Source organism: Macaca thibetana, chromosome 9 (assembly GCF_024542745.1).
Source record: "Macaca thibetana thibetana isolate TM-01 chromosome 9, ASM2454274v1, whole genome shotgun sequence".
NCBI classification, from domain to species: Eukaryota; Metazoa; Chordata; class Mammalia; order Primates; family Cercopithecidae; genus Macaca; species Macaca thibetana.
The window spans coordinates 117,003,209-117,017,605 of record NC_065586.1 but is presented as its reverse complement, the minus strand read 5'-3'; the positions used below and the strand labels follow the sequence as shown (position 1 = coordinate 117,017,605).

Here is a 14,397-nt window from a genome sequence, read left to right as displayed (position 1 = left end):
GGGTGCGGGGATGGGGCGGGGGTCCGGGGGTGCGGGGATGGGGCGGGGAGTCCAAAAGGCCTGGAGAGACTTGAATTCTGAGGCAGGAGGAGACCTGCGGAGTGTGAGGTTCGCAGTGGAGGAAGCGCCAGCTCACAGAGCCTGTTTCCAGAGCTGCCTCCAGGAGAGAAGGTGACCTACCTGGCTCCGGATCAAGTTCTTTCTGCTCAAAACAAGCTTTCTGCACTTGTAGGGTGAGAGATTTTAGAGATTTGGGGAATCAATCTTTGCTTCTTTCCTTGTTTCTCTCTCTCCTTCCCAGTCCCACCCACTCTAATCCCAGCTCCTGCTTATCTAAGCCCCTCAAGCAAGACTCTCTTCAGTGAATGAAAACTGACAATGCGAGTCTCAGCCTCCTTCCCAGGAGCAGCTAAGCTGACAGATCCTTGATCTCGACAAGCCCTCGCAGCTCCCTTCTCTGACTCTCAGCCACCCCTGGAGGGAGACCCTATATCACCATTTTACAAGTGAGGCTCAGGTGGTAACTTGTCCAAGGCCAGGCAGCCAGATTGCCGGGAAGCAGGTGTTCCCAGCCCCACAGCTTTCACCCTGTTCCACATCTCTGGTCCTTGTGTTTAGAACCATTCTTGAGTGGGTTTGCCAAAGGCAAAAAACAAAACCAAGGCTCGGCTGACAGTTACTGAGGCCCTCTGAAATGTGCATTGGCAATTCCAGAAACACAAGCTCGGATCAGACCCTTAGCATTCGAATGAACTTATGTCAGGTTTGCTGCAACATGATCTGCTGAAACAGCTTTCTAACTCCTCAACGGGATGAGGTATATTTTCCTTGGCCTATTCTAGGCGAAGATCAGCAACTTCAAACAAGGAGCTGTTCTTCAGTTAAATTCCTGATTGATACACATTTTTGAAGAACACTGGGTAGTAAAAACCTGGAGGACTAAATTGTGTTGTTGGGCAGATAGTTCTTAAGAAAATGATCTGTGTCATGTCTCCCCAAATCAGCCTCCTTTCTTAGGATTCCCTCCCTTCCTTCCATAACATACCTGTGCAAACGTAATGGTTTGCCAATTTCCTCCTTGAATTGTCTCCATTGGATTATGTTGCAGACTTGTACATTTCTCACTTCTGATTATTGTGCCACCTCCTGGCCCAGCTCTGTGGGATTATTTGAAGCCCCAGTCATTGGACCCTGTAGGATTCCCTGACCTGCGATGCGCTTCCCAAGTGGGATGTACGTGGGTCCCTGCACCCATGGATTCTCTTCTACGACAGTAGTGCATGCCACTTATTTGGGACACAAATATTTTTTTTCATCTTCCAGCCTGCCTGAAGTACTTTGGCTTAAAAATGATGGTAGAATGCAAAAGATTGGAATAAAGTGAAGATCTCATAGCAGAACGTGTTCAGAAGTATCTGGAGTAAAATGGAGATTTGCTTACAAATATTTCACAATGAAATGGCACTTGGAGTTAAACTTTTCGATCATCTGTTGATGCCTTTTACCTCAGATTTATCAACAATAAGACTAAGGTTAGCCTGGCCGATAAATCTTGGAGTCTCCTGTGCCCATTCCATGGCAACTTGGGCCTATGAAGAAGCCAGATGGGATGGAGCTTATAACAACAACCTTCTAAGGAGGTAGGTTCTAATGCACCTAACTGTAGAAAAATTACAAAGGACGTCATACCAGTCTGTAAACAATACGGCAGTTGGACAGCTGAGATTTCATCACCAGGAAGCATTTTGACCCTAGAGAAGGAGTTATTAAACTATTTTTCTGTAAAGACCCAGATAGTAAATATTTTAGGCTTTTCAGGCCACTTGATTCCCTTCTAACTTTTCAGCGCTATCATTGAAAACAGCCAGACGATGAACAGGTGGGCACAGTTTTGTTGCAGTAACACCGTATTTCTAGAAACAGGCAGGGATCAGGCTGCCGGATGTGGTTTGCTGACCCTAAACCTGCAACATCACTGACCAGGAACAGGAACAGCAGAGGCCCCATCGTGTACAGCTTTTCTCTCTCTGCTTCCACATCAGCTGCCTTGCTTCAAGTGATGGCTCACACCTGTAATCCCAGCACTTTGGGAGGCCAAGGCGGGCAGATCATGAGGTCAAGAGATCGAGACCATCCCAGCCAAAAACAAAAACAAAACAAAACAAAGCCAAAAAATACCCTAACTGCAAAGAGAAAATTGACCCCTCTGGTTATATTTTGTTTTGGTTTTGGTTTTTGAGATGGAATCTCGCTCTGTGCCAGGCTGGACTGCAGTGGTGCAATCTCAGCTCACTGCAACCTCCGCCTCCTGGGTTCAAGTGATTCTCCTGCCTCAGTCCCCTGGTAGCTAAGACTACAGGCGCCCGCCACCACGCCCAGCTAATTTTTTTCTATTTTCAGCAGAGACGGAGTTTCACCATGTTGGCCAGGATGGTCTCGATCTCTTGACCTTGTGATCTGCCTGCCTCGGCCTCCCAAAGTCTGGTTACATTTTTAAGGCAGTGACTACTGAGGATTGTCTTTTTATCTGTTCTTAAATTCTCAATGATTTGTTCAAATCCCATCTTTCTGAAGCAGTCCATCAGAGCCTTTTTTTTTTTTTTTTTTTTTTTTTTTTTGACTTGAGATGGAGTTTTGCTCTTGTTGCCCAGGCTGGAGTGCAGTGGTGCGATCTCAGCTCACTGCAATCTCCTTTTCCCAGGTTCAAATGGTTCTCCTGCCTCAGTCTCCCAAGTAGCTGGGAATACAGGTGCCCACCACCACACTGGGATAATTTGAGCATCTTTCTTTTTTTTTTTCCTTTTTTTTTTTTTTTTTTTTTTAAAGAGACAGAGTCTCGCTGTCACCCAGGCTGGAGTGCAGTGGTGCCATCTCAGTTCATCTCAAACTCCGCCGCCTGATTTCAAGCAGTTCTCCTGCCTCAGCCTCCCGAGTACCTGGGACTACAGGTGCACACCACCACACCCAGCTACTTATGTTTTGTATTTTAGTAGAGATGGGGTTTCACCATGTTGCCCAGGCTGGTCGTGAACTCCTGAGCTCCAGCAATCTGCCCACCTCGGCCTCCCAAACTGCTAAGATTACAGGTGTGAGCCACAGCGCCAGGCAATTTGAGCATCTTTAATTGTCCTTGGCTTTGCTCACTTTACATATGGAAGATGGGAAAGCTAAAAATAATGTCAGGTCACCTCAGAATGTCCTTCTTTCTCTTATACTTAGGACATATTTTATCTTAAGGTATACTTCTCAATGTTCTTGAAAAAAATAAGGTGGGAGTGGTGTTTATTTGGCATTTTTAGGCATCAGGCCAAACACCAAAGAGAAAGGCCTGAAATTGCCTGCAGGGACTCCTGTGAGAGCCTCGCCATCTCTCAGCAGGAGAAAAGCAGGGCTTTCCTGGGTTATTTTGAATGCGTGCTGTGTGCTGACCAAACAGACATGGAAGGAAAGAAAACATACAGGACCCTTGCAGGAAAGGCAATGCAAGGCGAGGCGGTGGCCGTCTGCCCTTCCGATTTCCTCTTAGACCTGCCATCTCACTGGATTCCAGCAGTTTTCAGAAGGGCCTTCCAAAAGCCAGCTCCTCCTTCCTTCTTTTAAAGCGGCAGCAACATGTCATCGATTAAAACTGCCGTTATATTTTAATTAAAAGGGTTCTTTCATTCACAAATCATTTTGAGTCAGTCAAAATAATCTCACGCAGGCTCCCAGAGAAACATCCCCACTGCCTAGAACATTCTCCCTTGTGTGCCTTCCCTGCGTGGCCCTCCTTTATTTCCGTAGCACTGTTACAAGTTTGTGCCTGAATGCTTTACTTCAGTCACATCCTGTTGCTGAGAATGGAATATCCTGGGTGGTCACAGAGCTCAGGATTCACTGAAACCTAACACCATCCTGAGGCAAGAGGAAGCCTCCAGTAATCAAACAGATGAGAGAGAAACTGTTTTCTTATTTAATGATGTCTACATGTTGAGACTCTCTGATCAGGTACCTGTGTGAGGGACATGAGGCTTGTATGAATCTGCTCTGTTAACTATTTTGAAAGAATAAAATGTCCTGCTACTACGTCCAAAGCAATGATTAGACCTAGAGCAAGACTGTGGTGGGGCAGCCAGCTACATTTGGCAGAGGATTTCATTAGCAACAGAGCAGGAAAAAGGTGACGGTGTGCAGTAGGAAATGGCTCTAAGACCAGCCAAGGGGAAGCACCTGCCATCCACCACCTGGCCTTCCTCCTGAAGCCCCACCTCCAGGGGGGCTCCTCCACCCCCACCCAGGCTTTGTGGCAAAGGGAAGGGCCCAGGCCTTGCCCAGCAGCTTCTGTAGGGGCCGGCACTGGGGCTGGGGGCTGCTGTCCTGGAGTCATTCTGTCTTATTCCCAATTTCAGCTGCTTGTTTCAGCTCGTGAAGACACCTCATTAGTGCGTTGACAACACATATTCTTAACGATCTTTCATGGAAAGATATTCAGAAAGGCTAAATATGAAAAACGATTCACACTTGTTCAGCTCTTGATTTCTAATGCTTGATGGAGGCGAGTGTGACAGTTTTCAGAAACGTGGCCATGAATATCACCAGAGAGCACCTGTTCTGTTTGGAAGGGGGTTTTCAGTTGTGTCTTGACACAGGCTTGGTCTCTGTGTCTCCGTGGGAGTCCTAACTGCTAACTAGCCAGCTAGACTGACACAAACCCAAGCTCTGGGCCTTGTCTGCTCACTGTGTTCACACCCAGCTGCCTTGCCTGGCCCTGCTTTGCTCTCACAATCAGGCAATGCCTTAGTACCTATTTGTTGGCCTTAAATCCAAAGCATTTTCGTTTTTCAGAATGCACGACTCTGGTATAAAGCTTTTTCTTTCTCTCTGACTCCTAAGTTTGGTAATTCATATAATGAAGCCTTATCATCCAGTGTGATGGTATTTGAGGGTTCAGCCTTTGGAAGTAATTAGGCTGAGGTTGACCCCATGATGGGATTAGGGCTCATTTAAGGGGAAGATAGAGCACCGCTTGCTTCACGTGCATACACAGAGGAAAGGCCACATGAGTATGCAGCAAGAAGGCAGCGCTCTACAAGCCAGGAAGTTCCTCACCAGGAACAAATCTGCTGGCACCTTGGTCTTGGACCTCCAGCCTCTAGAACTCTGAGAGATAAATGTCTGTTGTTTAAGCCACTCAGTCTATGTATTTGGTCATAGCAGCCAAAGCTAAGACAATGGTTGAATAAATAAATCTGGACAAATAATAAACAATGTAAAGAAAGCTGTATTTGCCTGTGGCCTTTAGAGTCTACTGCAGTGTGCCTAGGCAAAGAAAGGGCAGGAAACATGAGCCACGTACAGGACCAGTAATGGATCCTGGATTTCTTCTAGAACTGAGAGGTGAAGCCAGCTGGACTTCCTGGGTCAAGTGGGGACTTGGAGAACTTTTCTGTCTAGCTAGAGGATTGTAAACGCACCAATCAGCATTCTGTGTCTAGCTAAAGGATTGTAAATGCACCAATCGGCACTGTAAAAACGCACCAATCAGTACTCTGTGTCTAGCTAAAGGATTGTAAATGCAGCAATTAGCACTCTGTAAAAATGCACCAATCAGCGCTGTGTCTAAAGGATTGCAAATGCACCAATCAGCACTCTGTAAAAACGCACCAATCAGCGCTCTGTACCTAGCTAAAGGATTGTAAACACACCAATCAGCACTCTGTAAAATGGACCAATCAGCAGGATGTTGGCAGGGACAAATAAGGGAATAAAAGCTGGCCATCCCAGCCAGCAGTGGCAACCCACTCGGGTCCCCTTCCATGCTGTGGAAGCTTTGTTCTTTCACTCTTCACAATAAATCTTGCTGCTGCTCACTCTTTGGGTCTGTGCCACCTTTAAGAGCTGTAACACTGTGAAGATCTGCAGCTTCATTCTTGAAGTCAGTGAGACCAAGAACCCACTGGAAGTAACCAACTCCGGACACAGAACCGCTTGCCAAAGCACCGAGCTGCGGACAAGTATTCCTGGGACAGGCCTTCCTTTCCATGGAGCTCAGTTCCTTGGCAGAGGGTGTCAGACTGGTTGGTCTAAGGGTAGAAAGAGGCTATGCTTCTCTTTAAAAATTGTACCTCTTGGTGGGTATGATGTGTTACCCAACAGGCTCAGGAGGGAAAAGACAGAAATGCTCACCCCCTCATCTCCAAGCGCACTAAGCCACGTTCCCACCCGGGAACTCAGAGGTAGACTTGCCTGGGGTGTGGGTGTCCTTCCTGCCCTGTGCCGTTCTCATAGGATTCCCACATACAGGTTTCTCTGGATACAGCAGGAGCAGCCAGGCTTTCGAGGCTAGGCGACCAGATGACGCCTGAGGAGCCAGCTCATCACCTGGCCTCATGCACAGCAATGCAGCGAACACAAAGGCCTGGAGGGAATTTTTTATTTATTTATCATGTTTGTAAGTTACAGACATTTACGTTTTCAGCAATAATTTATAACAGTTACATCTCATACTTCAACTATCAGAACAGAGAGAACATTAAAGTACAAATACTTCAAAAATGAGGTTACTGTGACGTATCATAAAAGGAGTTAAAATTCAAAATATCAAAGACCTCTCCTACCGAACTAAACATAAATATTAAAACCTCCTGTAGCCTCTGAGCCTGAAGTTACAAAACTTAGTGACTGCTTAAACCAAGGAATTAACAGTTCTGTGTTTTCAAGGTAAGAAAACAAAAATGCTTTGGTAAGCTATCTTTAATACTAGTTTAAATGTTTCTGCCCTGTTTGTATCTTGAAAGACTGTATATAAGTACAGGCGCAGCATATATTTGAGAAAACATCTCACAAATTTCATTTACTATAGGTTTCTCAATCATGTTTACATTTAATCAATGAGAAAAGTGATTCAGTCTCTTGAATTTTAAGTTAAAAAAATTAAAAAGTATTTCCAGGGACTCTTAAAGCTCTCTCCAAAAGTATAAAATATTACATACTTTCAAAATCTTAAGCATTCACATTCTTTCTGAGATCAACACAGGATACAAACTTACTCCCAACATAGACGCTCATGAGCTTTTGGGCACACATAGCCTTAGAACAGTGGTCAAACAGCTCACAGGACCCTGTACTCCTCTTCATCCTGGACTGTGGCGGTGACCACAGTCAGACCAGCCCCCTCCCATCTGCCTTCCAGGTCAGATTCCCTGGAATTTATTAAGCTGTCACTCTTCGATGCGTTCTTCCTTGGAGGACTCAAGCTCATTTAGTAAGTCTTTGCCAGCTGCTCCAGCTTTTGAAGCAAAGAGAACTGCTCCCTGCTTAAAACCGAGGTTCTTCAAACTCCTGGCATAATCTGCATATACAGCAGTGATAAGTTTCTGTAAACCATAGCTAAGGAAAAGAAGAGTAAAAAGGGCTGTGATGAGGCTCCGCACAGGCTCCTAGAAACAGGAAAGGTGAGTTGCGTCTGCTCTGCTGGCTGCTCGGAAGGGACCTGCTGTCCACAGCGGGCAGCACAGGATGAACACAGGAGCCTTTTTGTAGGCGGAGGGTGATTCCCAGCTATAGGAGGCCATATCTCAGTCTGTACCATCACTACCTTTCGCATCAGCTGAGGCCAAAGCTTCTCCTTCCAGAGGACTCAACCAACATCCTCCCAGATTCTCCCACAACCTACACTCAACTAAAGATTGGAAGATGAATATATGAGAAGAGAAACTTCACCTGCATATCCTCATTCCATTTGAAAGTCTGAGAGGCTGGCAGTTTGGGGGCAGATATTTATTTCTCAACATTCCCTATATCTGGATGTTGGGTTTTTAGAAAGCCCTGCCTATTGTTTTTAAAAACTTTTTTTTTTTTAAACAGCCTATTGGGTACTCTGTGCTGATGCTTTGATCCTCAAAATGGATACACTGAACCAGTCACCTTCCCAATGACTAGGTACATGATCTTGAGTAGGCTCAGGCTTTAGTTTAATTTAAAAAAAACTTTCAGTGTAGGGCTGGGTGGCTCATGCCTGTAATCTCAGCACTTTGGGAGGCCAAGGTGAGAGGATCGCTTGAGTTGGAGTTTAAGGCCAGCCTGGGCAGCATAGACCTGCATCACTACCAAACAAAACAAAACAAAACAACAACAAAAAACCCAGGCACAGTGGTGTGGACCTATGGTCCCAGCTACTGGGGAGGCTGAGGTGGGAGGATTGCTTGCGCCCAGGAAGTCAAGGCTGCAGTGAGCCATGATTGTGCCACTCACTCCAGTCTGGGCAGAAGAGTGAGACCTTGCCTCAAAAACAGGAAAAAAAAAAATTTAGTTTAGTCTTAGTTTAATTTTCTGTAAGAAAAAAAAAAAAAAAATATATATATATATATATATGTATATATGTGTGTGTGTATATATATATACACACAGAGAGAGAAAGAGGGAGAAAGAGAGAGAGAACCAAGTAGCTGCCATGTAGAAATGAGAGCAAATTTAAGAATTCGAAGCAAAGTGTAGTGAGCAGCAGCAGGGCCACACAAGCACTGGCCCAAGTTCATTCTTTTCTGGTCCTGGGAGTTGCATTCTCAAGTTCACTCTTTTCAAAGAAACCGATGTTGCTCAAGTGACATTTAGAAGAAATAAAATGTTGCGGCTGATGGGTGGATCATGGTGGCTGGCCTGAGCAACACCCCTCTTTAAGTGCTGTATTTTGTACCATAGCATATTGTCATTAGAGGTGATCGTGGGAGTCTTTTTTAGTTATTCCAGTTTATTTTTTCTAGATAAATATATAAGATGTATTCCATGGAATGCCTGGTCTGGAAAAAGTACTATCTGAAAGTACCAAGTCCTTCTCCCTGTTCCCCAAATCATTCCTTCATCTTATTTTAAAGTTCAAACAAGACTTGGGGGCCCTGTCCTGCATAGTCCTTCCTGCCTCCCTCCATTCTAGTCAAAGCTGACACCCACGGTGCAGCCACCTTCTTTTCTGATTCTTTGTCCTCTAATTTCTCCCTCTTTCCTGGCTTTGGTGAATCAGAAAATCAGAACATGGATCTTTCACAACATAATATAGCTCCTGTCCAGGCAGCACAACTAAGGGAAATTCCAAAACCCATGCATGTCACTTTCTTCCTCGTCACTATAAAAACCTTGCAAAGGATATCTGTGTCCTCAGTGACTTCAAATGCTCCATACTTGAGGCAAGCTTCCACAAATAAGGCCGCTCTATCAAAGTATCGCATGCTGCTCAACAGAACAAAACAAGAGTTATGCTTTGTGATTTATGTCACTGGTGGGCAGCACCACTGAAGGGTATATTTCTGTATAAAGACATTTACACATTTTCCCTGGAAACCTTCGTACTACATTAAGATACAAGCACTTTTCTAAGCCCTGGTTTATTAAAAAAAGGAGGGAAGAATACTCACATCTCCAAACCCAAGCTTTTTAAAATTAATACTTTAAAAAATTGTGAAATAGTTTAAATACACAAAAATCTACAGAGATGACAAGTGCCCATGTACCCAGTATCCAGAGTTGACAAGTAATCTTTTGTCATATTTCCTTAATCTACCTCCCTTAGTTTTGAATAAATGAAATGCTCCACAATTAGTGATGGTTGTTCCTCTTCCAGATTTTCAGACAGGATGTCTCCACCTCACCATGCCTTCTGTCACCTCTCCCCCTGCTCTCTGGGCCTCCTCTCAGTTGCTCTAGTCAAAGCTGAATGGACCCCAATTCTCTGAAGACTTTTAAATTCCTTTTTACTAGGTGCCTGTTAGGTTTGATCAGCATATTAGTAGGAAACTATCATAGCTCCCAGACCAAATGAAGACGTAATGAACATGGACAGTTCCACTCTCCTTTGGGTTTTTTGACAAACCTGAAATGTATACTTCTCCTTTCACTTCACATTGAGTACCACCACCTGCTAGAACCGCGAGAGAACATGAAGTGACTGCTCACGGGCAGTCCTGAGCAGCCCATGTGAACTCTCGGTTTACCTGTGAAGCGTCTCTGCCACGCTGAAAAAGCAGCCCAGAGAGAGGAGGACCAGGAGAGCCTTTGATTTCTGATTGACTTGTGGAGAACAAAGGTGGTCAACCCACCGCTTTAAAACGTCGGCACACTCCTCAGGATTCAAACGGACCTGAGAAAGATGCCTGTGTTAACAACAAAAACATCCTGCGCTCTATAAAGAAAAAATAATAATTCCGTTAAAGTGAGATCTGTTCCTATGAAACACAGGCTAGGCTCTGCTTGACTAGAACACTGCCCCGAAGCTGCTGCATACCCTGAATGATGATAAGTCTGTGCCTACAGGACCCAATACCTCTGGACTGTAGTTCAGGCTCAGACTCTAGGAGGAAGAGGAGGCAGCTGCTTTTACTTAATTGCTACCTATGCAAGATCCATTTTTAAGTAAGTAATGCTATTTACACTCATAAAGAATAGGAAAAGGATGAAGGTTGCAAGAAAATATTTGCAAAGCTTTGCAGCCCAAAAAATGTTTCAAAGTCATAAGTCCAAAGTTCAGGACTGAACTTTCTATCCCAAATGTTGAGGGCACCTACTGACACTTGGAACCACCTACTTTCGCCAGCCATGCAGCCCGATTCCACTCGCCGTATGTCTGCAGGTAGCGACAGGCATCTGCAGCCTTGTCTATCAGACAGAGCAACTGAACGCCCTCTGAAAGACAAACGCACACCCCCTCAAGTGACACTGCAGCTCTTTCTTTGAGAAGTCATTAAAAAGTTAAATCCCCATTTGACCTTATTTAGTCTTGCCCATTTTATACCTACTGAAGACAGGCTTGATTTAAATTTTGAAACATAATATTCAGGGTTTTACTGTTATTACTCAAGTAACCAGGGTAGGAAGCACAATACAGTCTGGAGAATAAGTAGGGAAAGCATAGTTCTCTCGCAGGTTTTATTGTTCTGGCTTGCCTAGGATTGTTGGATTTATGCCTATTATCTCAGCAATTATTAATAGAGCCCCCTTTCACTCTGAAAAGTGTAAACAGTTAATTCTGGTTTAGACAATTATAGTCATCTGATTTATAGGTAGCAATCATTCTTCTTTTTCTTCAGCATATGTAAAAAAGAAAGAAATGTCCCTACTAATCAAATACTTTGCTGGGAACAAGGTCTCATTTTTCAGAGAGATGACAAATATATCATGTGTGCCTTACCTGCCAGTTTGCCATTGGCAATCATATTCGTCGCCACCAACTTAATGGTGCTCTGAGAGGGGCCTGACGAGGTGACAGTAGTGACTAAACAGGCTTTCAGTGAATCACAGTAATAATGCTGGTTATCTGCACTTGTTTCCAACAGCAACTGCACAGCTCTGTCTGTCTAGTAAGAGAAACGGTTTTTCTAATTACGAGAACATTTTCCTCCAACATAACTTTTTAAAATTCATAATGTGGAAAACTAAAGGAAAACACTCATTGTCAAAAACTGCAATTGAATATTTTGTTTACAAATACAAAAATTAAACAGAGGTGCTACACTACTATTTTGAGACAAACATAAAGCCAGAGTCTGGTGTATCTAGGTGCTCGAGTAATTGCCTATTTTAGCTTTGCACCAGTGAATTCGGACACACACACAAAAAAACAAAACAAATAGCTGGGCTCCACTGGACATTATGGAAGTCTAAATTACAAGCTGGTTAACCACATGTTTTTACTTTCTTATGAAGTTTATTGGTATTATTTTGAAAGAAAGCCTGAACTGTCTATAGGGAAGGAGGTACATTCAAGGGGAAAATACTATGAGATATATACATACAGATATATTGCTCTGAAATACTAATTAACTAGCAATTTAATGAAGCATGTAAAGAGTTACAAAAACTCACATACTTGACCCAAGAGTAGGAGCTGGTCTGTACATTTCCTTGTATGATCGTAAGTTGACCGTTTCACTTCCTGTAGATTAACCCTTTCTAGCTGAAATTTCTAGAATTGGAAAAAAAAAAAAGAAAAATTAAGCCTGGATTATGAGAGTCTGGAATTATTTAAATTTTACTGTACTTAATAAGATCACTTTAATAAACTACTTTGCCTTTTCAGGTTAATAATCAACTTTACAGCGTTCCAAATATTTAATAAGAATTTGGAAAGAAAAAATGTTGATAGATATTATCGCTTGAATGCATGCCTGCCTGCCCACAGAAACTGGCGCTTAAGTAGAGCTGCATAAAAACCTATGTGCACTGAAGCATTCTGCAGGAGGTTAAAGAAATTCTGATGCGAACAGCAAATTCAATTCAAGTGTATAAAGTATTTGTTATTTATAGAAAATTAATGACAATTAAAATGAAGCTAACTTAAAAATGTAGACAAATTAAACAATTAAGACTGTTTAATAATAAAATTTTAATGCTTAGTAAAAAACTCAGTAATTGCCTATGAGCTTTTCAAATCCTGAATCAGGCTTTTTTTAATGGAAATGTACCAAGGGCTTCCTTCCTCTCCTTCCTTTCCTTCCTTTCCTTCCTTCTCTCCCTCCCTTCCTCTCTCCCTCCCTCCCTCCCTCCCCTCCCCTCCTTTCTTTTTTTTTTCTTTTTTTTTTTTTTTGAGACAGAGTCTTGCTCTGTTGCCCAGGCTGGAATGCAGTGGCATGATCTCAGCTCACTGCAACCTCCACCTCCCGGGTTCAAGTGATTCTCCTGCTTCAGCCTCCTGAGTAGCTGGGACTACAGGCACGTGCCACCACACCCAGCTAATTTTCAAGGGCTTATTTCTATTACTGAACAGTAACTTAGTTTGAAAGTTTCCCAAGTTTAAGATATTGACAAAGATATAAGTAATCAAGATGACAGCTCTAAAGCTTTTGCTATGTGAAGTAGACTACCTGAAAGTAGGCATTTTCGCAGAGCACATCATAGCATATATCCAGTGGGTTGCTTAGTTTGTCTCGAGGAGCAGCTTCTTTAGGAGCTGTTGTGCTGGCTGACTTTTCCTGGGATAAGCTGTGCAGATAGTGGGCAGCGACAGTCCAGAAGTGCAGCTCCGATTCATCACCATAGAGCCTGGCAAGGATGAAGCAACGTTTCAACTGCACTTGCAGCACACCTGGCCTGGATGGCTTGCTAGAGTAGACTGAAGAACTGGAAGGGAGTGTTGTCACATGTCCACTGGGATACTGGCATGGGGCCTGGCAGGGTGAAAGGGGGAGGCAGCAAGTTCTCCAGCCCTGCTACTGGGCCTCCAACAATACAAGGACCTGACTTCATAGGACCCCTTCAGACCCCAACATCTTTCCGTTCTGTGTTAAGAACAATTATTTACCTGGTTTGCCATTAGCATACCTTTCAATGTGGGACACTGATTCACATTAGGAAGAAGTTCCTCTGGGATAACTGGCTAGATAAGGTATGAAAGTAATGTGCTATTTATTCTGTAGGGAGAGGAGTCTTTTTTTTACAAGTGACAAACTCTACTGTAAGTCAGGATATACAGGTTGTTGCTTCTAAATATAATTTATTGTTATATTTAAATATATGCAGTTTGTATCTGATATTTTAAAACACATATTTTAAAAAGCTGTAGGAGGGAGTGCTTTCCAGAGAGAAGGCCTAGATCTCACATTTAAAATGCAATTTGATTTTTTCCCGATTTGTTATTACTACTATCAAAATTATTTTAAGTTAAATCTAAAGGATGAACTGATACATTTTTCTAAAATCTAAGTGTTTGTAACTAAAAACCCTTAAAAAAAACGAGTTGACTTGAAATCCTTATACAGAATACATCAAACAATATTACCTTGAAACAAGCAAGCACCTCTGCAACAGAGTGAATTCTGGATCAAGCAACAGTTTCTTTATCTCACTGCGGAAGGAATCCGGACAAAAGTAAGACAAAAGTTTTCAATCAAACAATAAAGCATGGGGGTTGACCAATATACTCTTGAAATGAAAAATTCCAGTCAAATAACATGTGTAGAATTTACACAAGACAAGGTACTTTACTATGACACTGAAATCATAAAAGTTGAAGGGGGCTGAGAGTGTTCTCAAGGCTTGGAGAAGTAGCAGCTTTTGGCCACCACAGGGAGCTGCAGCGCTCTCATTTCTGGTTTATAGGCTTACAACAGTTTTTGAAAGTATCAGCTGCCTAACTACTGGAACAAGAATGCCATTGTTGACAAAGTCATTTTGCTAATCATCAAGAACAGTAAATACTTTAAAGAAGATGACATTCGTAATTTATTCTAAAACTATTCCAAAAATAAAGTATCTAAGGAAGAATGGTTAGTGCTTTTATAAATTCATGTTTCTAAAATAGTCAAATACTGAATATTCACAAATCAGGCAGGAAGATATTCTTTAAATCTATAGTTTCTCATTTAAACATAAATGTTAATCTTTGCATAGAAAAAACTAATTATTTTGAATTTTCCATCAATAAAATCTCAC

General features: G+C 42.9%; 1 protein-coding gene across 1 annotated transcript in view; it reads right to left on the bottom strand.

The window, feature by feature from the left end:
* Window positions 1–6,398: 6,398 nt before the first annotated feature.
* Window positions 6,399–14,397, bottom strand: part of WDR11 (WD repeat domain 11) — a 55,815-nt gene continuing 47,816 nt past the window's right edge. Inside the window, exons 22-29 of the mRNA XM_050803927.1 lie at window positions 13,745–13,810; window positions 12,831–13,008; window positions 11,837–11,932; window positions 11,159–11,324; window positions 10,556–10,653; window positions 9,966–10,111; window positions 9,125–9,204; window positions 6,399–7,357 (exon numbers count right to left, since the gene is read on the bottom strand). Of these exons, the coding sequence (XP_050659884.1) occupies window positions 7,200–7,357; window positions 9,125–9,204; window positions 9,966–10,111; window positions 10,556–10,653; window positions 11,159–11,324; window positions 11,837–11,932; window positions 12,831–13,008; window positions 13,745–13,810 (988 nt within the window). The 3' untranslated portion in view covers window positions 6,399–7,199. The remainder of the gene's footprint in view (window positions 7,358–9,124; window positions 9,205–9,965; window positions 10,112–10,555; window positions 10,654–11,158; window positions 11,325–11,836; window positions 11,933–12,830; window positions 13,009–13,744; window positions 13,811–14,397) is intronic.